This window comes from Eschrichtius robustus, chromosome 13 (genome assembly GCF_028021215.1).
Source record: "Eschrichtius robustus isolate mEscRob2 chromosome 13, mEscRob2.pri, whole genome shotgun sequence".
Taxonomy (NCBI): domain Eukaryota; kingdom Metazoa; phylum Chordata; class Mammalia; order Artiodactyla; family Eschrichtiidae; genus Eschrichtius; species Eschrichtius robustus.
Window position 1 is genome coordinate 85,836,848 of NC_090836.1, and position 22,943 is coordinate 85,859,790.

The 22,943-nt window shown below is 38.7% G+C and overlaps 1 protein-coding gene across 4 annotated transcripts in view; it reads left to right on the plus strand.

Moving 5' to 3' along the window:
* ANO4 (anoctamin 4) overlaps nucleotides 1–22,943 on the plus strand; it is a 461,908-nt gene that overhangs the window by 246,567 nt on the left and 192,398 nt on the right. For 3 of the 4 annotated variants that reach the window (XM_068560975.1, XM_068560976.1, XM_068560978.1), the window contains one exon: nucleotides 7,121–7,225. The exons of the other annotated variant lie outside the window; for it this stretch is intronic. In XM_068560975.1, coding sequence (XP_068417076.1) covers nucleotides 7,121–7,225 — 105 coding nt within the window. The remainder of the gene's footprint in view (nucleotides 1–7,120; nucleotides 7,226–22,943) is intronic. 4 annotated transcript variants of the gene reach the window in all.

The following is a 22,943-nucleotide window of genomic DNA, read 5'->3' on the forward strand; positions in this document are numbered from 1 at the left end:
AATATCCTCATGCTGTCAGCCTTATTTTATGGTTGGGGAAACTAAGGCACAGAGAAGGTTTAAGTAACTTGCCCCAAAACACGCAGCCAGTAAGTGGCGGAGGCAGGATTCCAACTCTGGTGGTTTGATTCTCTCATTACCTTCTTCAAACAACTTGGTAGCAATATTTCTAGCAAGTTTGTATGCCAAAGCTTTGGAAAATTGAAAGCCCTGTAATAGTTCAGCCCGTAGCATAAGAAGACTATATTGAGGAAGGGACCGGTTAGATTCCACTGAAAACACATAGTCACCTTAACCAGTTATTTCTTTCTATATCAGTGATGCTCTACTTTGTAGCATCATTTTTGTTCTACTCTGCATTAGACCTTTGTTTTTTCATCTTCCCTTTTTCTAATTCCAGTATTATGTCAAGGCCTGCTCTCAAATTAGGGAAACAGAATTAACTCAGCAAGTACCTTTCACATTCTGTTTAACATAAGTACCAGAGGCTGTGGGAAGAAGGAGAGAAAAGGAACAATTAAGCAGAGATTGAAAAAAGAAAGACAGCGAAGAAAGACTGGTGTGTTGGCTGACTTCTTTCTAGTTCTGCCAAGATGAGAGTCAAGATTCAACTCATTCTTTAGGGAAAAAAAGTAAACGTATGGCTAATCTTGACCACAGTAATAATCATGATACCATCACCTTACGTTAGATGATGATCTATTGTCTCTAAAGGGCTTCCACAAATATTTCTCCTGCATCTCACTGAGTTCTCACAGTGGTGCGTGAGGCAGAATTAGCCCTGCTAATTACTATGCCTCAGGAAATGAAATTGCTTGACGAAAAGTACAAAATTAGTCACTGATGGACCCTAGCTAAAACCTATGTCTTTAGTTTCTTACGAGTGTTTTTTTCCCACTGAGCCAATCTTTTTTCCTTGAGGGTGAAAATAGTTGAGTGTGAAATTTAGTGTTTTCTCATCACCTTATCCGGAAACAGACATTTTACTGAGAATTGTGCCTGAAACTTCTTTATTGAACCTGAGGAATCTGGCTACTCTTCTTGAATGAATCTGAAGCTTGGATGAAAATATATATTTATTTTTCTATTTGTGAAACGGATTTTTGGTGTGGCTGGAAGATAAGATCTTCCACATGGCTTTGAGAATATGTGGGAGAAAAAGTATAAGAGCTACATTGGACCTCTGTTTTATTTCTCATTGCCTTGAAGGTGAATGTGGTATCTTTCTAAACTATGGTTTAGAAATAATACTAATCATCCTTCATTTGAATCTCTTCCTCTTTAAGTGTTTTTTTGTAAAATGTGTGATGTGAGTTTAGTAAATAGAGGGGTGCTTAGGAAAAGAAGCTATTTTGAGCCTTGAAATGTGGGCATTGGGATCTGTGCTCCTTGCTATCATTTGCTGAGTAACAAAATTGAGTTTTCTAAAAATACATACCAAATTCTTCCCTTAGAAATGTTCACTTTTTCCCCTTTGCTGAGGGACATATGCACATATTTTGACCTATGTGGTGTATTTAGAAATACCTTTCTGAAGAATCTTTTCACAACCATTTGAATATACAAAGTGAATAAAGAAAAGCTACAGAAAAGGCATCCACAAAGGCAACTATTTCTGGAAAGAGTATTGTGTTTTAATGGAATTTAGAATTGCATCTTCTGCCCAAGTCTATTTCAAATAACTTTATATTTAAGAAGCTTGGAGAGATTTAAGTAACTACTAACTCAAGATCATATGACTATAACTAGTGGCCTGAGCCCTAACCCTAAACTAAGTTCTTAATCGTGGTAGATAGACGGTTAATCGTAAGCTTCTGCTCTACTTACTTAATTCCCTGAGTTAGAGATAAGAGGCCGATGCACAAGATGGACAGAGCCCTGGCTCTCAAGAGGCTTGTTGTCTTGCAAGGCCATTCTCTTTCATACATTCATCTCAGGCCCTTCTGAAGATTTACTGTGCAAGTTAAAAGAGTAAACAACATTATAGTGATGCTGAAAGTATCATGGTTTCTACTCTGTAACCCCTCCTAATCCTGAGTTTCTCTCTTCCCTTCCTCGGCAAGAGTCACTGTTGTCATAGCAACAGACCTCAGCCTCTGGAAGATTGGAAGACCCCCATGGAGCCCTGCCTACACTCCCACACAAATCCTTCCTGCCATTTAAAGCTTTGCAGCTCTGGTTTCCAGGCCCTCTTTGGAACTCTTAATGCAGGCATTCTTTATAATTTAGGAGATCACTATCTTGCCAATCCTGGGAAACATAGAAGTAATTTTGTTGAAGGTCAGCCATTACTGGCTGAAGCAGTGGGATTATTATTTCCATTTTAGACCTGAGAAACATCCACCTGCTGTTAGCTAAATGTGGTACTCCAGTAAGGACCCAGTCCAGAATTGGGCCCTTAGAACTACTCAGTGTTAATCATTTGAAGAAATGTCTTTAGCTTTTATAGTGACGAGTGTGGGTGAATCAATCTGTGTATTCCTGCTAATACGAAGCCGAGCTTTCTTCTGTAAAAGAATGATCTTGCAAATCACTAGATTTATAGTTAAGCAACACTAATATGAAAGAGTGGGATTTGTGTGTCTTTTTACAATAGCACGTATGAAGCATCTTCTGTTGTGAAGGTTTTTTAGCTTACGATACACTAAATAGAGTTTGGCAAGCACTATAAATGAAGTTAAGAAACACAGATGGAAAGTTTTTCCAGAACCAGTGAAATATCCCACAAGTTAATCTAGGGTTTCCAATGTCAGATCCGCCAGAAGAATTGAGTTCATTTCCCCGCTTCCTTCCTAGAAGATTTATTGTGGACACTGGCTGATATAGGGGAAGTCTGAAAAGAAGACAGACTATACCTCCCTCCCTTCTTAATATCATTCTCCATCTTAACACTGTCATAGGAACACTGAATTCATTCATGGGGAATTGAAAACACACTCCCAGTTTCAAAAATGATGTCTTTGCAGCCTATTAAGTCCAAAAATATTACATGTGAGGGTTCATTTTAGATATTTATATCACATGTTGAAATATCACTGCTCTCTATTCTGTAAAAAATGCCGCGTTTGAGGATTTGTATTAAATATACCTCTCTGGACAGGAACTACCAATTTTATTTGCAGAATATAAATTGAATGTAGACAGAAGCTTAGACAGAGCATCATTTATTATGAGGTAGTCATGGAAAATACCATTTGTCCCCTTAAGCTTACTTTACAGGGTCCTCCATCTTTTGTGTTTCATGGGGAAGTTAAGATTTGATTTGTCACACTTTCCTTTACTTGTTTAAATGTGGAGTAACTATTCCAAATCCAAATTACAGGATTTTTTTTTTTTACTAAATTGTTTTTATTTAGTATAGGTCCTAAACCTGGAACTGGCCCTCATTTTGCAGAGAAGGAATATATCACTTAAAATTTTTAGTGGATCATGATGGCTTAACACCATGAACCAAATTATTTACATATGTGTAAATTATAATTTTTAAAAGAGCTCAAAAAATTGTCTTTTCATTTTATAAATGAGAAAAATGAGGTTCATTATTTAATGGCTTAGGAACACATAAAAATGGAATTTAAATCCAGGTCAGTGTAGTGTCAAAATATGCTTTTTATATCATTTTGTGTTAATTTGCAAATATAAGATCATCTGTATTTGATTGAACAAAAAAATTGAATTTTAAGTAATTTATTTAAAGCCACTATACTAAGGCAATATATAGAAGAATTATATTGATAATAATGATTTGATGGGTGAGTGGGGGGCAAGGGGGAGTGGCAGTAATAGTAAGTTATATTGTCTTATATCATAGCAGAAAACTATGTAACATATATTTGATCCTTAAACAATGGCGGGGAGGCGGTTAATCTGCGTATAATATATAGTTGGCTCTCCCAGTCAGTGGTTCCTCCCCATCAGCAGGTTCAACCACATGCACTCTTAAGTACTGTACTATTTACTCTTGAAAAATAGTCCTGTATAAGTGGACCTATGCAGTTCAAACGCGAGTTGTTCAAGGGTCAACTGTATAAAATTGATCAAGAGACAATGGGATACACATATAGAGAGATCTAAAGGAAGTAAAAACAGAAACTCTTAAAAGTGGTTGGACTGAGGAAATAGGATTGCGGTTGAAAAAGGGGTAGAGTTGCCCACTGCTGGTTTTCATTATAAGCTCTTTGGTACTTGAAGGTTTTCTTTATTATTGACAAATTTTAAAAAGAAGGGAAGGGAAGAGCAAATGTATGATTTAGAATATGCCTTTCATAGTCATCTATAGCCGCGGTCCCCAACCTTTTTGGCACCAGGGACCAGTTTCGTGGAAGACAATGTTTCCACGGACCGGGGTCGGGTGGTTGGTTCAGGGAGTAACGCGAGCAGTGGGGAGCGGCAGATGAAGCTTCTCTGGCTCCCCCGCCACTCACCTCCGAGGTACCAGTCCTCGGCCCAGTGGTTGGGGACCCCTGATCTATAGATAACCTGTCAAGATGTGTTAAAGTTGTGGACTGGAAAGGAAGACTGGGACATTTTCTTAGTCTGTATCTACTGCTGTTGCTAGTAATGTGAAGTTGCCGTAAAAGAGCTTTAACCAAGAAACTAATATGTTCAAGACCTTGTCCTAGGTTCTGTAGGAGACAAAAAGGTGGATGCAGTTTGGTGCCAGGCCTGCATCAAGTTACAATCTAGTCGAAGGTGCTAGAGATGAGGAAGAAATCTAGACAGGGAGGACTAGGAACTCACATTTGTCTGTGTCTTCACAGTGCTAGGTAATTTTGATGGAAAACATGTACTGTAAAAAAAAGATAAAATATAGATAGCTATGTGGGTTCAGTGGGTGAAAAAGGGTATTTACTTGTTAGAATCAAGAAATGCTTGAACCACAGAGCATTTAGGAGGGGCCTTGAAACGAGAAAGGGATTTCTATAGGCAGAGATGGTTGGGATGGGAGAGGAATCGACATATTTGGTAACTAAGAAATTCATATTTGAAGCTTTTTTTGGTCCCTTTTGTATATAAGGATTTAGCTAAAATCCATGTATGCTAGGTACAAATCTAAAGTGAATTTTTAAGATGTTTGCTCAGCTGAAGAAGTTTTATTGAATGCAAGTGCTGTTATCAAGGTTACTTTTTATCGAAACTACTTTCAATTTTACTCATACTACAAATCACAATTGAGATTTGAATTTAATCACTCCTATCAATCAAGTGTGAGAAAAGCTAAAGGTAAATTTGGAGATCACATGAATTTTGTAGCTATTTTTCATTTTTAAAAATTGTTCAGTAGGTTCTCGACATCTTTAGGAAATCTTTTTAGCTTCGCTCTATAATGTAACTTATTTGTTTCCTTTTCTTGGGATTGCACTTAGTTGCATGTCAATTACTGAGGCCCTTCAGTTTGAAACCATGACACCTTCACTGTCTTGCCTAGTTTTGTCAGAGCTTTGTGTTTTGACAAAGTCAGAGACATCCATGACCATAGGAAGAAGTCCAATTCTCAACTTTTAGAAATCACACCAACACTGCAGGATTAACAATGATTAATTAAATATCAAAAGTCCAAAGTAGACACACAACTTCTTGTATATTGAAGTTATTCAGTCTCTTTCACGTGGGCAGTACGTGCTAAAGGTGAAGATTGTCACCTTGACGGATTCATTTGAAAATATCCTTGTCCAGTGATCGCTCTCCATTTAGGAAAGTTTACAGAAGTCCTTGTTTTACAGCATCCCCTACTTCGTCATCTTAGACTTTAGTGAATGACCTACTGGCAGAAATTCCAGACCCTTATATTTTATGAAAGTATATTTTCATAAAATACACGTTTTTTACTTTATGAAATACATTTTGTATTTCATAAAATAAATAAATTTTGTATTTCTTCTAGAGCAGAGGAAGAAAAATGCCTTATATTTTAAGGATTCTAAATGCGATCTTAATGTTTACAATGAAGAGAATGTTGCATCTTGCAGTTTAGAGCTATCTGACTTACATAGGTTAAGAATTGTATTGATTTGGAAAAACTTTTCTTAAACTAGTTCCTTAATGGTTTAACATCTGTGGTCTTCAAGTCTTGAATCCTGAGTTTCAAAAACTTGATATCCTCTACTGCCACAATCTGAATTTTTTTTTACATTATTATTTATTTATTTATGGCTATGTTGGGTCCTCACTTCTGCACGAGGGCTTCCTCCAGTTGCGGCAAGCGGGGGCCGCTCTTCATCGCGGCGCGCGGGCCTCTCACCGTCGCGGCCTCTCTTGTTGCGGAGCACGGGCTCCGGACGCGCAGGCTCAGCAGTTGTGGCTCACGGGCTCTAGAGCACAAGCTCAGTAGTTGTGGCCCACGGGCCCAGTTGCTCCGCGGCACGTGGGATCTTCCCAGACCGGGGCCCGAACCCGTGTGCCCTGCATTGGCAGGCAGACTCTCAACCACTGCGCCACCAGGGGAGCCCCAAAGCTACTTTTTGATATCTTGGTTTCTTTGACGTCCTTAAATGTTGTGTAGGTGTGTGGGGCAGCACCTCTTTCTTCAGAACGCACCAAAACTACGTTGGGCAAACCTAGTAGAAGGGCCTTAACTACTTCATAGAATAAATTAAAGTATTCTGCTATAATTGCAAAGTAAATGATATAACAGGGGAAGTCCAACTGTGAGAGAAAAAATTGATACCGTTTTTCTGTGATATCAGGAAGATTAAATCCTTTCCTTTAAATAAATTATTAGCATTTTAAGGAAGATGGCTTCATCAAGTATTAGTGGTGAATGTCCCTTTTTAGCCATGTAGAAGCTGAGAATAATTTTAAATGTCCTTGTGGTGGAGGCTAGCGTGTTATATTCTTCACCTAGGAAACCACCCGTAAATACTACGAAGTATGTGGTATTTTAATAAAGTAATTGCCTTCTTTTTGCCTTGGAAATACAATCAAACCTTTTTGGTCCCATAAGGGGCAAATGGCTAGTAATGTTCCTCATTTTTTTAAAAGTCATTTGTCCACGTGGGAGGATCATTGGCAAACCAGCTGGCTGTTCTTTTTCGATCTTGACATTGCTTCTCCTTGGGACCCTGATGCTGGGCTGTCTGATAACCAGTGCAAACTCCATGAATATCTTTCGTTTCTCTAGAAGGAGGTGTGGATTTGCAAAGCTACCAGCTGGATATGCAAATACTACCTGACGGGCCAAAGAGTGATGTGGACTTTTCAGAGATCCTTAATGCAATACAAGAAAGTAAGTTTCACTCCAATTTTAAATTCACCGTGAAAGGAGAAACTGTTATAACACTTGGGAGGGGTAATAAAACTAGAAACCTTTAAAATAAAATGCCAAGCTTTAAAATAAAATGATGTCTTAAAAGAGATGCTGTGTAAAATAATTTTGATACTAGAAGAGATGGTTAGTGAAATGCTGGTTTAATTTTTGAAACTGAACCACATAGTTTTGGGGTCTTCGATGAAGCCTAGTGGGAAAACTGTAGAGGGATTATAAATTCTGTATATTTAGTGTGCTATAATATTTAGTAAGTAAGTGGGTATTATAACTTTTTAGATTCCTTGATTAATCATAATCAAAGAAAAATCTTTAAGAAAACAGAATACTATTCCTTCACTCAGATATCAGTAGTAAGAAGTAAATGTTGACTCAGTAAGCTGAAATCAGGAGAATTTTATTCTCCAAAATGGGTATTGGAGTCATTGATGCTGGGCCGTGACCGAGAAGTAGATTCCTCTTTTCTAAGCATTTTGATTAATCAAGGTTTACTCTTCTTCCACTATTTTATTGTTATACAGTTTTCACTAAGAACTGTATCATAGTCAATACATTTGCTCAAGTTAGAGATTTAGCATTGAGGATGGCGATGCAGTATCACATACTAAGTCATCAGCATTCGTGTTTTGCTGTCAGAGCTCTAATTCTAGATAATGTTAGTCTTTTAATATCAAATAGTATCATGTAATATTGGATTTGAAGAGTGTAGACTGGAAGAGCATTGTATAAAGAACTACTGCAATCTTTTGCTACTTTTAGTTTTGTGACATTGCATTTCTATACAATGAAATACATATTTCTAAATTATATTTATATTTCTATATTTCCTGTGAACATTTTAAAGCATTTTAGTACTATTTATCCCCTTTTGTCATTGCACTACCCTCCTGACCTTATGGGGTAATTACTATGTCCACTTTACAGGTAGGACAGCTCAGGGTGGGAGAAGTCAAGTGCCGACGTAATAAGATAAATAATGGAGACCAGAGTGGAATGGAGAGTCTCTTACCCTTCGTTTAATTCCTTCATGAATGTACTTGGTATAGGGTTTAAACACTGAGGTGAAGGATCCTGGAATTGAAGATGAGGCTACTTCTGAGAGAAATATGTTTAATGAAGACTATAAGAGGACCAACTGTTTGTTCTGGGTGGGCAATCCCTTCATACTAGGTTACTGAATGAAAGCGAAAAAATGTCCCCGGGAGAATAAAAATCAAATTAATAGACATTGGAAAGAAATTAACTTTTCATGGAAAGTTATAAAATTGTGTAATTACTTCCTTTGATTTGAAAGATGATAGATTATACTTTGCTGAAAGGATATTTTTAATGAATGGTAAAAGCTGGCTTCTATGCAGATATGGGAGATGAACTTCAATTTTTTTAGGGCTGAATGAACTTAGGATGGGAATAAAGACGCAGACCTACTAGAGAATGGACTTGAGGACACGGGGAGGGGGAAGGGTAAGCTGGGACAAAGTGAGAGAGTGGCATGGACATATATACACTACCAAATGTAAAACCAATAGCTAGTGGGAAGCAGCCGCATAGCACAGGGAGATCAGCTCGGTGCTTTGTGACCACCTAGAGGGGTGGGATAGGGAGGGTGGGAGGGAGATGCAAGAGGGAGGGGATATGGGGATATATGTATAGCTGACTCACTTTGTTATAAAGCAGAAACTAACACACCATTGTAAAGCAATTATACTCCAATAAAGATGTTAAAAAAAACTTATTAATCAAAAAGCTAGTATTATTGTAAAAAAAAAAATGAACTAAATGCTCATAAGGCTATTTTTATCGTAATTTTTGTGAGCACACCTTAGTAAAAACACATTTGTTTATGATGTTAACTGTTTTATAGTTTAGAATGGTGATCTCTTTATGAACAAGTAGAAGAGTACAAGTTTGTGAGAACTTAATATTTAAATTTGAAAACAAGAAAAAGGAAATATTACTTCATTTTAAAAAGCAAATCAAGTTTTTATCGGTTTAAGAATTTTCCAGTGTTTGAGAATTAATCTGTTTATTTTCTTGTTTAAAAAACAAGTTTTATGCTAAGTAGGTTTGGGAAGCTGTCCACACAGTCTGGGGCAACTCTGGTAAGAAAGATTTGGGCTGTTTATCTACCTTCCGTGTCTAACTAGAGATTCTAAATATGATTCAGATGTTTAACCAGTTCATTGAAATTTCTAAGTATAAAAACACATAGTTTGGTTCTTCAAGGGACTGTGCCTTAGATTATTGTTTATAGAAAGCTTTGAAAGACCAAAATATAAAAAATGTAAAAAATATAGGATTTGAACATCAGTAAAACTCCTTGTCTGCTAAAAATGTTTTTATTGGGATTAGCAGGATGATGGAAAGATTTCACTGTTTCTTAGAATTTGTGGACATATATGTATGACCTTCAAGATTGGGCTCGAAGACTCTGTGTGTGTGTGTGTGTGTGTGTGTGTGTGTGTGTGCGCGCGTGCGTGTTTCAAACATTTCTTGAGTGTCTTAGCAGCCATCATAGTAAGTGCTCTCCCTTACTATCTCTTTTCATTGTCAAAACAACCGTAATTAATAGATACTATTTTCTCCATTTTAAAGGTGAATATACCTCCCCAGGCGATATGATTAATATATGATAAAGTCAGTATTTCATTGTATGCAGTCCTTGTTATGCTAAATAAAAAGTGAGATAAAAATGATGAGGAAAAAATGAACTACTTTGGATTTTTACAATTTTATTCTTATGTTGTTACATCTTGATGCAAGAATTCCTCTGCCATGCTTCTACGTTGTAAAATACATTTACATTTTTTCCTATATTGCTTATGCCCTAAGTATAGCTTCATCTGTTCAAAAGAAGATGTCTCAGAATGGTTAACCATCCATAAGTTGTTTTTCAACTTCCCCCATATCAGATGTATGGCTTATAGGAAGGAAAGAGTTATTTTATCCACCCATTCATGTATCCATCTCACCTGTCATATGCCAGGTACTGTACTAGGCGTAACACTTTAAAGCAGTGGTGAACGTTTTGGTGCACAGTTGGATTCAGGAAAAACTTTGTCTTATTGTTCAAAATGAAAGCAACCCATTTGTTTTCTAGGAGAAAAGCCTTTATATGTGGCAGTCTAATGTAAGGGGGTACTTGTGTTTGGGTGTGTGTGTATTTTTTCCTTCATGTTTTTTTTCCCTCCCTTTCTATTCTCATCCCAAGATAGCAGCCAGGTCTCTTCAACGCCTTTGTTTCAGCAGAGTTTTTTTGTTTTTTTTTAATAAATTTATTTATCTATTTATTTGTTTGTTTATGGCTGCATTGGGTCTTCATTGCTGTGCATGGGCTTTCTCTAGTTGGGGCGAGCGGGAGCTACTCTTCGTTGTGGTGCGCGGGCTTCTCACTGTGGTGGCTTCTCTTGTTGCAGAGCGCAGGCTCTAGGCGCATGGGCTTCAGTAGTTGTGGCATGTGCGCTCAGTAGTTGTGGCTTGCGGGCTTTAGAGCTCAGGCTCAGTAGTTGTGGGTCACGGGCTTAGTTGCTCCGCGGCATGTTGGATTTTCCCAGACCAGGGCTCGAACCTGTGTCCCCTGCATTGGCAAGCAGATTCTTAACCACTGTGCCACCAGGGAAGTCCTCTGCAGAGTTTTGTGCTGCCTAAAGTTCCTGCCTTTTGTTCTCTGAAAGTCTGAGCTCCTGAGTGCCTGAAGCTTAGATAGGAGAAGAAGAAAGAGAGAAAGAGAAATAGACAGGAGGAATGTCCTAAGACAGGCTTCCTTGAAGTGTCCTGCAGTGGTAGCATGGCTTCTTGTAGGTGGGTGGGAAGAGAGGGAGTGGCTGTGTTGTGTGCCTGGGGGGACTGTGCCTGGGCCACCTGAACTGCCAGCCATGGCTGAGATTCTGCAGCCTGAGGAAGGAACAGATCCTTCAGCATTCAGGGAACTTTGGAGGCTCTGGGAAGGCAGCAGTCTCATCTTCCTGTTTCTTTGTTGTATACCCAGTTCCTTAAGCAGAGTATGGAGTACAGTAAGTAAATTAGTAAATTTTGCTTAGTAAATTTTGTTAATGCATGAATGAGTGAATTCCACTGTAGACTCACAAAGGGGGCAGCTCAGCAGTAGCCAGCGGAGCAGCTTGGAGACCAGAGTAGTTTGCAAAACCTCTAGAACCTTTGTGCAATTCTGGATATGTGAGGTAGAGGAGTGGGAATGTCAGCAATGACTGAAATGAAACTGTCTGCTGCGGATGGGTTGGTTGTATCCTCAGATGGGAAACCTGTGGATATAGAGGGCCAACTGTATAGACTCTGGGGACTCCTGAGTGGCATTCATACCCTGACAGACTTTATTGTGATATAGTCCATTAGTTTCTAATGGATTACGGAACGAAAGAGAGCAAATAGCAAAGTATTTGGAAGGAGAACTGGGAGGTTGGAAGGATCATTGGATGATTGTTACACTATAGTCTGGCGCTTTGTGCCTGCACATGTCCCTAAGCAATCATATAGCTGTTCCCACACTGGTGGTGCTCTTGCTTCTGTGGGTGATGAGACTTAGTCATTTCTCAGTGACATCCGGTGAGTCATTTTGAATCCAGTGTCTTGAGCCCTGATTTCCCATTGTATTTTTAATTCACATGGCTATGCTGTTTCAAAGGGCAAGACGGGGGAGAGGGAGGAACTGACATGAGTTGAACATCTTGTCTGGCAACTCTGTGGTTGACTTTTTACCTGTATTATTTTATTTAGTCTTAAACTCTCTTTGCCTTAATTTCCACATCTGTAAAAGGGAGGTAGTTATAGACAATCTATGCAAAGCCCTTAGTGCCTGGCACACGGTAAGCGCTGTGGGCGTGTTGGCTGCCACCTTGTCTTCATTCCTCACTACAGTCCTCTCTGGTACGTTGTATTATCCCCACTTAAAAGATAAAGAAATTAAAGCTTGAACAAGTTAAAGAACCCAATCTAAGAGTCAGTAAGTGGGAGGAGTAGCGTTTGAACTCAGGTTTGTCTAAATCCAAAGCTCACGCTCTTTCCAGAGAAGGGACAATTACGGTCAGTAGACTTTTAGGATTTTTAATGTACAACATCACTGACCTTGTTTCTAGTTGTGAAAAGGGAACCGAGGCTATTGAGCAAAGTTCGCATCAGGTATACAGTCCTTCTCTAAATATCGTTCCCAGGGCTGTAAGAGGTGCCATCATTAGCAGCCTTGTTACAGAAGTGACCAAGGTGTCTGTCTTTTCTTTAGAATGGAGCAGTTGCAAGAGAAGCTCTTCTTAAGAAACACGCTGTCTTGGGAACAAGTTAATGATCTTGGCCCCATTGCAGAGTGTATTGTGGGCACCCCGTGCCGTCGTGTATGCTCTGTAATTTTATAAACAGCATCCTTCCCAACCACACATTTTTAAAAAACTCATGACTTGTTTTTTTAAAGGCACATTTTGAACCTTAAAAGCATTTCGAGTTAACTTTCCACAGCAGAAAAAAAGTGCCTGCTCTCAGATCTGTAATCATTAGAACCCCAGCTTGCTTATCCCAGTTTTTCTTTGGGGAAATGTTAACATACCCATTTAATTGTTGCCATAACACACTAGCAGAGGTCTCCAAACTTTTTAAAAGTTGGAATCTGTCTTTTCCCCCCCCATGTATTTTTATATATAATGTCAATAACATTGATATTATGTAATATAAATATTATATAATTAGAATATAATTATATTATCACATATAATATCTGTGTAAGAGATAACTGAGCTGTTTGGAGTAGGTAGGGGTAAAAGGTGTAGGACTTGGCGCAGTTTTCTTTTTGGCCCCTCCATGGCCCCTGAAGTTCCTCAAAAGAATCCTGGGGTTCCCAGGAACACACTTTGAAAACCACTGACCTATTAGAAAGGAATAAAGGCAGCTAAGGAAGGATTTATGTCCTTGCCAATTATTTATTTTGAGTTTTCTAACTTAGGCTTACTTTTTCTTCTTCTTGGTCCACCGGGCAGTCTCTGCCTTAGGGACGTTATCAGATTCATTTGAAGAGTAGTGAACTTCTAGAGGGCCCTAGTCTTGCTAGTGCCATATAAATGCTAAGCAGTGTTTTGTTTTTAAAATCCCAGCCTAGGGTGCTCAAAGCTGTGCTGAGGCTGTGCGTTTTCCTGAATTTTTAAAAAACATTTAATTTGATCTATTTGTTAAATTTGTAAAAGTGTCAGACTTGTCGGGCTACAGATGTAAAGTCTAGCTTTATTCAGATAAATGTTAAAACTGTGACAGTTGTTTGCTGGTTAAATGACTTCCTGTTCTTGAAAGCCAAACATGATTTAAGAACAGTAGAAAGCTTTCCGCAAAACCAAGGAGTCAGCTAGAAATAGCCTGGATTTGGGAGTCAGAACTGGGTTCAGATTCATCTGTCACTTATGAGCTGTGTGACCATACTTAGCACTTCTGAACCTGGCTTCTTTCTCATACTACCTGTCTCATAAGGTGTTCTGAGGATGAAAAGGAGAAAACAAGCCTCACGATCCTTCACACCTGGTTGGCTCTGAATAAATTGTCGTCCTGTCCCACTTTCTTCCTATTTAACTCTGAATCCAAGAGAAAAACAGATTCTTTCAAGCAATGACACTGAGATAATTAGAATAAGAAAAAAATGGCAATTGATATAATCTTAATCTAGCTTTTATTTTAAAATGGGCATTGAGCACCTCTTGTTTGCTAGCCCTTGTGTCAAGTTTGGAGCTGCCTTGGGCCTTCACCTGAAAGGGACCCTAAATGTAAAGATGAACTGGTTATAAAACAGCCAGCTAAGTGTTTAAATTGAGACATGAACAATCTTTTTTCTTTTTTTTTCATTTTCTAATGAGGCTTTGAGGTCAATATGTAATACCTTCAGAATTCTGTGCATCAGATGTAATAATTTGGAACTCGGGATAAAAATAGTATAATGAACTGGCACACTGGAGAACAAATATAGATACTTGGATTATACTGCACAGCCCTTTCATGTCTTCTTCAGTGACCTATAATTTCACTTTATTTTCTCTGCATCAGAAAATACTGGGATTAAAGTACTCCTGAACTATAATGCCAAGGTGGGGTTATTTTTTAAAAAGAGCAGGGAGTCGAACTATTTGATTTTTTGGAATTTATTTTTTACTCTTTTAGACTGTTTCAAAAACAGTCTAAACATTTGTGATTTGTTTTTTCGTTGCCTTTATACCACTGATTCCTCAATTTCATCCTCTTGTCTGGAAGTACGAGGCTTCCCACTCATGTCTTGGTCATGTTTATACCTCCCGCACCTAAACTAAATGTTGGTTTAATGAACAAGTGACAGAAGATAATCAGTTCACTTGTTTGAGCCCTTGCGGTATATTTGCAGTCTCTTTTCCCAAGAGAATCGAATAATCGCTAACATCCCAAATGATTTTCACTGAAGGAATAATTGAAATAATTGCAGATATTTGATGAGTAGATTCAGTACTCCGGCGGCAAATTTGCCTTCCCACACAGGAAGAATGTCAGCATCTCCTGCTTCCTGGCCCTCTGCCTTCTCTGTTCTGTCTCCATTCTGGGAGAGTATCACAAGCCAGCCCTCAGAAATCTCTTTTCTATGCTGAGTTTCTGGCTTTACTCAGAGGCTGTAGCTGATTTTTGGTCTCCCAGGCAATTTGAGTTTCTTGACCCTTGTTCAGTTGTTAAATGTGATTCCCTGCTGTTTAGTTCCTAGGTCTCTTTAGGCTGAGTGCCTGCTTTTTGCAAAAGAGAGTCATTTGGGGATCTCCCTTGCTTTCCCAAATGCATGGTATCCACCTACTGGGACCCATGTTAACTGCCAAGTTCTGTTCACACAGCCCTTCCTGAGTCTGAATACAATGCAGGTCCATAACTGGTTTGCATGGAATTTTTTAATTCTCTCTCTTTCTCTCTCTTGCCATTCTTAAATGACTTCTCTGAACATTGGACTCTCTTATTTAATGAGCCTAATTGCAGAATTCTACCAGACAGATAATTATCAAACTTTTTTTATTCAAGAAAAACAGTATGAGGGAGGTAATGGGATCCATTAACAAGTGACCTTGTTTGGATGAAGAAGATGTTTGTCACATCTGTGCCAGAGAGGGAGAGGTCCTGCTCCCACCTTGGCTGGACCATGAAATCTGTGAGGTCAGGGGTCCTGCCTGTCATGTCCAGTACTTAAGCCCCAGCTTTTAGCCCAGCACAGTGTCTGCCCAGGGTAGGTACTCAGTAACTACTTGTTGAATAGATAGATTTCTAAAAATTGGTTAACTTCAGAGTTGGGGGTTTTCTTAAAGAAGAGAATGAAAGTTCGCATCAAAGGAGGTTGTACTTTGTTCCTAAAACTTACCTTGTAGTTAAAGCAGATCTATCAGTGGCAGTGGTGAAATACCGACAAAGGGCACATGTTTCTTCTGTGGAGTGTTTACATGTTCTACAGTCTTCTTACTGACCACATGTTCAGCTGAGCATTTTCTTTTTTCTTTTTTTTTTTTTTTAAATTTTATTTATTTATTTGTTTATTTATTTATGGCTGTGTTGGGTCTTCGTTTCTGTGCGAGGGCTTTCTCTAGTTGTGGCAAGCGGGGGCCACTCTTCATCGCGGTGCGTGGGCCTCTCACTATCGTGGCCTCTCTTGTTGCGGAGCACAGGCTCCAGATGCGCAGGCTCAGCAGTTGTGGCTCACGGACCCAGTCGCTCCGCGGCATGTGGGATCTTCCCGGACCAGGGCTTGAACCCGTGTCCCCTGCATTGGCAGGCAGATTCTCAACCACTGCGCCACCAGGGAAGCCCTTTAATTTTTTAATTTAATTTTATTTCTTTTTTTATACAGCAGGTTCTTATTAGACATCAATTTTATACACATCAGTGAATACATGTCAATCCCATTCGCCCAATTCATCACACCTGCACCCATGCCACCTGCTGCTTTCCCCCCTTGGTGTCCATACGTTTGTTCTCTACATCTGTGTCTCAATTTCTGCCCTGAAAACCGGTTCATCTGTACCATTTTTCTAGGTTCCACGTATATGCGTTAATACACAATATTTGTTTTTCTCTTTCTGACATACTTCACTCTGTATGACAGTCTCTAGATTCATCCATGTCTCAACAAATGACTCAATTTCATTCCTTGTTATGGCTGAGTAATATTCCATTGTATATATGTACCACATCTTCTTTATACATTCATCTGTCGATGGGCATTTAGGTTGCTTCCATGACCTGGCTATTGTAAATAGTGCTGCAATGAACATTGGGGTGCATGTGTCTTTTTGAATTATGGTTTTCTCTGGGTATATGCCCAGTAGTGGGATTGCTGGATCACATGGTAATTCTATTTTGAGTTTTTTAAGGAACCTCCATACTGTTCTCCATAGTGGCTGTATCAATTTACATTCTCACCAACAGTGCAAGAAGGTTCCCTTTTCTCCACACCCTCTCCAGCATTTCTTGTTTGTAGATTTTCTAATGATGCCCATTCTAACTTGTGTGAGGTGATACCTCATTGTAGTTTTGATTTGCATTTCTCTAATAATTAGTGATGTTGAGCATCTTTTCATGTGCTTCTTGGCCATCTGTATGTCTTCTTTGGAGAAATGTCTATTTAGGTCTTCTGCCCATTTTTGGATTGGGGTGTTTGTTTCTTTAATATTGAGCTGCATGAGCTGTTTATATATTTTGGAGATTAATCCTTTGTCCGTTGATTCATTTGCAAATATTTTCTCCCATTCTGAGGGTTGTCTTTTCGTCTTGTTTATGGTTTCCTTTGCTGTACAAAAGCTTTGAAGTTTCATGAGTTCCAATTTGTTTATTTTTGTTTTTATTTCCATTACTCTAGGAGGTGGATCAAAAAAGATCTTGCTGTGATTTATGTCAAAGAGTGTTCTTCCTATGTTTTCCTCTAAGAGTTTTATAGCGTGCAGTCTTACATTTAGGTCTCTAATCCATTTTGAGTTTATTTTTGTGTATGGTGTTAGGGAGTGTTCTAATTTCATTCTTTTACATGTAGCTGTCTGGTTTTCTGAGCACCACTTATTGAAGAGACTGTCTTTTCTCCATTGTATATCCTTGCCTCCTTTGTCATAGATTAGTTGACCATAGGTGCGTGGGTTTATCTCTGGGCTTTCTATCTTGTTCCATTGATCTATGTTTCTGTTTTTGTGCCAGTACCATATTGTCTTGATTACTGTAGCTATGTATTATACTCTGAAGTCGGGGAAACTGATTCCTCCAGCTCCATTTTTTCCCCTTAAGACTGCTGTGGCTATTTGGGGTCTTTTGTGTCTCCATACAAATTTTAAGATTTTTTGTTCTAGTTCTGTAAAAACTGCCATTGGTGATATGATAGGGATTGCATTGAATCTGTAGATTGCTTTGGGTAGTATAGTCATTTTCACAATGTCGATTCTTCCAATCCAAGAACATGGTATCTCTCTCCATCTGTTTGTATCATCTTTAATTTCTTTCATCAGTGTCTTATAGTTTTCTGCATAAAGGTCTTTTGTCTCCCTAGGTAGGTTTATTCCTAGGTATTTTATTCTTTTTGTTGCAGTGGTAAATGGGAGTCTTTCCTTAATTTCTCTTTCAGATTTTTCATCATTAGTGTATAGGAATGCAAGAGATTTCTGTGCATTAATTTTGTATCTGGTGGCATCTTTAGGATTCTCTATGTGTAGTATCAAATTATCTGCAAACAGTGACAGTTTTACTTCTTGTTTTCCAATTTGTATTCCTTTTATTTCTTTTTCTTCTCTGATTGCCATGGCTAGGACTTCCAAAACTATGTTGAATAATAGTGGTGAGAGTGGAAATCCTTGTCTTGTTCCTGACCTTAGAGGAAATGCTTTCAGTTTTTCACCATTGAGAATGATGTTTGCTGTGGGTTTGTCGTATATGGCCTTTATTATGTTGAGGTAGGTTCCCTCTATGCGCACTTTCTCGAGAGTTTTTATCATAACTGGGTGTTGAATTTTGTCAAAAGCTTTTTCTGCATCTATTGAGATGATCATATGGTTTTTATTCTTCAGTTTGTTAATATGGTGTATCACATTGATTGATTTGTGTTTATTGAAGAATCCTTGCATCCCTGGGGTAAATCCCACTTGATCATGGTGTATGATCCTTTTAATGTGTTGTTGGATTCTGTTTGCTAGTATCTTGTTGAGGATTTTTGCATCTATATTCATCAATGATATTGGTCTGTAATTTTCTTTTTTTGTAGTATCTTTGTCTGGTTTTGGTATCAGGGTGATGGTGGCCTCATAGAATGAGTTTGGGAGTGTTCCTTCCTCTGCAATTTTTTGGAAGAGTTTGAGAGGATGGGTGTTAGCTCTTCTCTACATGTTTGATAGAATTCACCTGTGAAGCCATCTGGTCCTGGACTTGTGTTTGTTGGAAGATTTTTAATCACAGTTTCAATTTCATTACTTGTGATTGGTCTGTTCATATTTTCTGTTTCTTCCTGGTTCAGTCTTTGAAGGTTATACCTTTCTAAGAATTTGTCCATTTCTTCCAGGTTGTCCATTTTATTGGCATATAGTTCCTTGTAGTAGTCTCTTAGGATGCTTTGCATTTCTGCGGTGTCTGTTGTAACTTCTTTTTCATTTCTAATTTTATTGACTTGAGTCCTCTCCCTCTTTTTCTTGATGAGTCTGGCTAATGGCTTATCAATTTTGTTTATCTTCTCAAAGAACCAGCTTTTAGTTTTATTGATCTTTGCTATTGTTTTCTTTGTTTCTATTTCATTTATTTCCACTCTGATCTTTATGATTTCTTTCCTTCTGCTAACTTTGGGTTTTGTTTGTTCTTCTTTCTCTAGTTTCTTCAGGTGTAAGGTTAGATTGTTTATTGGAGATTTTTCTTGTTTCTTGAGGTAGGCTTGTATAGCTATAAACTTCCCTCTTAGAACCGCTTTTGCTGCATCCCATAGGTTTTGCATCGTCATGTGTTCATTGTCATTTGTCTTTAGGTATTTTTTGATTTCCTCTTTGATTTCTTCAGTGATCTCTTTGTTAGTTAGTAAGGTATTGTCTAGCCTCCATGTGTTTGTGTTTTTTACAATTTTTTCCCTGTAATTCATTTCTAATCTCATAGCGTTGTGGTCAGAAAAGATGCTTGATATGATTTCAATTTTCTTAAATTGACTGAAACTTGATTTGTGACCCAAGATGTGATCTATCCTGGAGAATGTTCCGTGCGCACTTGAGAAGAACGTGTAATCTGCTGTTTTTGGATGGAATGTCCTATAAATATCAATTAAATCTATCTGGTCTATTGTGTCATTTAAAGCTCCGTTTTCCTTTTTTATTTTCATTTTGGATGATCTGTCCATTGGTGTAAGTGAGGTGTTAAAGTCCCCCACTATTATTGTGTTACTGTTGATTTCCTCTTTTATAGCTGTTATCAGTTGCCTTATATATTGAGGTGCTCCTATGTTGGGTGCATATATATTTATAATTGTTATATCTTCTTCTTGGATTGATCCCTTGATCATTATGTAGTGTCCTTCCTTGACTCTTGTAACATTCTTTATTTTAAAGTCTATTTTATCTGATATGAGTATTGCTACTCCAGCTTTCTTTTGATTTCCATTTGCATGGACTATCTTATTTCATCCCCTCACTTTCAGTCTGTATGTGTCCCTACGTCTGAAGTGGGTCTGTTGTAGACAGCCTATGTATGGGTCTTGTTTTTGTATCCATTCAGCCAGTCTGTGTCTTTTGGTTGGAGCATTTAATCCATTCACGTTTAAGGTAATTATCGTTATGTATGTTCCTATGACCATTTTCTTAATTGTTTTGGGTTTGTTTTTGTAGGTCCTTTTCTTCTGTTGTTTCCCAGTTAGAGAAGTTCCTTTAGCATTTGTTGTAGAGCTGGTCTTGTGGTGCTGAATTCCCTTAGCTTTCGCTTGTCTGTAAAGCTTTTGATTTCTCCATCGAATCTGAATGAGATCCTTGCCGGGTAGAGTAATCTTGGTTTTAGTTTCTTCCCTTTCATCACTTTAAGTATATCATGCCACTCCCTTCTGGCTTGTAGAGGTTCTGCTTAGAAATCAGCTGTTAACCTTATGGGAGTTCCCTTGTATGTTATTTGTCATTTTTCCGTTCTTGCTTTCAAGAATTTTTCTTTGTCTTTAATTTTTGTCAGTTTTATTACTATGTGTCTCAGCATGTTTCTCCTTGGGTTTATCCTGCCTGGTACTCTCTGCGCTTCCTGGACTTGGGTGGCTATTTCCTCTCCCATGTTAGGGAAGTTTTCGATTATAATCTGTTGAAATATTTTCTCTGGTCCTTTCTCTCTCTCTTCTCCTTCTGGGACCCCTATAATGCACATGTTGTTGTGTTTAATGTTGTCCCAGAGGTCTCTTAGGCTGTCTTCATTTCTTTTCATTCTTTTTTCTTTATTCTGTTCTGCAGCAGTGGATTCCACCATTCTGTCTTCCAGGTCACTTATCCGTTCTTCTGCCTCAGTTATTCTGCTATTGATTCCTTCTAGCGTAGTTTTCATTTCAGTTATTGTATTGTTCATCTCTGTTTGTTTGTTCTTTAATTGTTCTAGGTCTTTTTTAAACATTTCTTGCATCTTCTCGATCTTTGCCTCCATTCTTATTCCGAGGTCCTGGATCATCTTCACTATCATTATTCTGAATTCTTTTTCTGGAAGGTTGCCTATCTCCACTTCATTTAGTTGTTTTTCTGGGGTTTTATCTTGTTCCTTCATCTGGTATATAGCCCTCTGCCTTTTCATCTTGTCCATCTTTCTGTGAATGTGGTTATTGTTCCACAGGCTGCAGGATTGTAGTTAATCTTGCTTCTGCTCTCTGCCGTCTGGTGGATGAGTCTATCTAAGAGGCTTGTGCAAGTTTCCTGATGGGAGGGACCTGTGGTGGGTAGAGCTGACTGTTGCTCTGATGGGCAGAGCTCAGTAAAACTTTAATCCATCAGCTGAGCATTTTCTGATGCTTCAGCATTTCTAATCTAGGCTGAAGCTCTTGAGAGACTGGCAGGTAATAATAGTGCCTTCATACCACTCATTGTCCAAAAATCAGATTGCCTGACATACTGATTTCCCTTGAGCTCTCAGGTAGCATCAGTCCCATAATAACTTCCAGAGAGTAATTCTTGTGGGCAGCAATAAGGAAAGCAAAGGGCTTCTCTCCCTTTTCCCAAGATAGCTGGCCCCTGTAGAATCAAATAGTTGGGCCTTTAATGTAGAGTAGAATTTCTCAACCTCAGCACCGTTGACATTTTGGGCTGGAGAACTCTATGCTGTAAGGGCTGTTCTGTGCATTGTAGGATATTCAGCAGCATCCCTGGCTTCTTCCCACTAGATATGACTAGCACCACCCCTCGAGATCAAAAATGTCTCCAGACCATACCAGATGCCTTCAGGGTGACAGTTTAGGGCCAGTTGAGGACCATAGATGTCTAAGGCTTTCTTGAACAGATTGTGCCAACACCAGAAAGTGATACTGGTGGAAGATGACGTGGTAATTTTCTATCCTTGGCAAAAGCATAGGGGCAATTCTCATGGATGGATGAATGGATATTCAAGAGTTTCTCCCCAGTGAGAGCCAGTCACCAAGGCAAAAATCTCAGTGTCCTCTTTAGCTTCCCCCTTTATCTCACATCTCATCCCAATCCATCCCTCTGAATAACCATTCCAACTTGTAAATGCTTCCTCTGCCTTTTTGTATTGATGATGCTAAAATGCTAACTTAAGGTCCCAGAGTCTAAAATCAAGAAACCAACATTTCTTATGGATCTGCCATATGTCAGCCACCCTGCTAACGTGTACATAATCTCACATAATACTCTCAGCCACCCTTAAAGAAGTTTTCTGTACCTGTCTCACCAGTGAGGAGTTGGAAACACAAATTCACACAGCTAAGCGGTAGAGTTTGGAAAATAGTAAGCAGGTCTTCCAATGTTGTTAAAAGAATATTTTTACCCCGTTGTTCAAATATAACCAGTATCTACTTAGAAAGTCATCACTATCTCCTTGAAAATTTAACTGGTATCTACTTGAAACTGTGGAGCTCCTGGCTTGTGAATAAGAATTATGTTTGGAGAAACGTATATGCAAGATCCCAGAGCCATAGAACAGTGGAGAAAATAGGACTCTTACACATCATTAGACAGTGACCACTTTGAGGTCATTCTGTTATTCAACAAATATGAGTTGAGGGCTTACTCCATGCCTGGACCTCTGTACACCAGTCAAGACAGACAGGGTCCCTGCCCTTATGGAACTTGTATTCTAATAGGGTAGACATCCAGCATACAAGTAAACAAATGAATAAATAATTACAGTCTATGATACGTGCTGTGAAGGAAATGAGCAGTGAGAGGAGGAGATGGAGAGTAATTGGGTGAGGGGCAGCTTCTTTACATAGGGTGGTCAGGGAAGTTGTCTTTGACTTTGACATCTCCCACAGCATACTGTACTTCCTCCAAAGTGTTAGTGCTTCTTCTTGAGCACCTGGCACAGTGCCTGGCCCAGTGTAGATGCTCCTAAACCTTGATTGTATGAAAAGATTATGATGTTTTTCCTTGGTAGCCTCAGAGCCTCAAAACCTCTAGTAAGTGTATTAGTTACTTTTTGCTGCTGTAATAAATTACCACAAACTTAGTAACTTAAAACAGCACAGATTTATTATCTTACAGTTCTGAACGTCAGA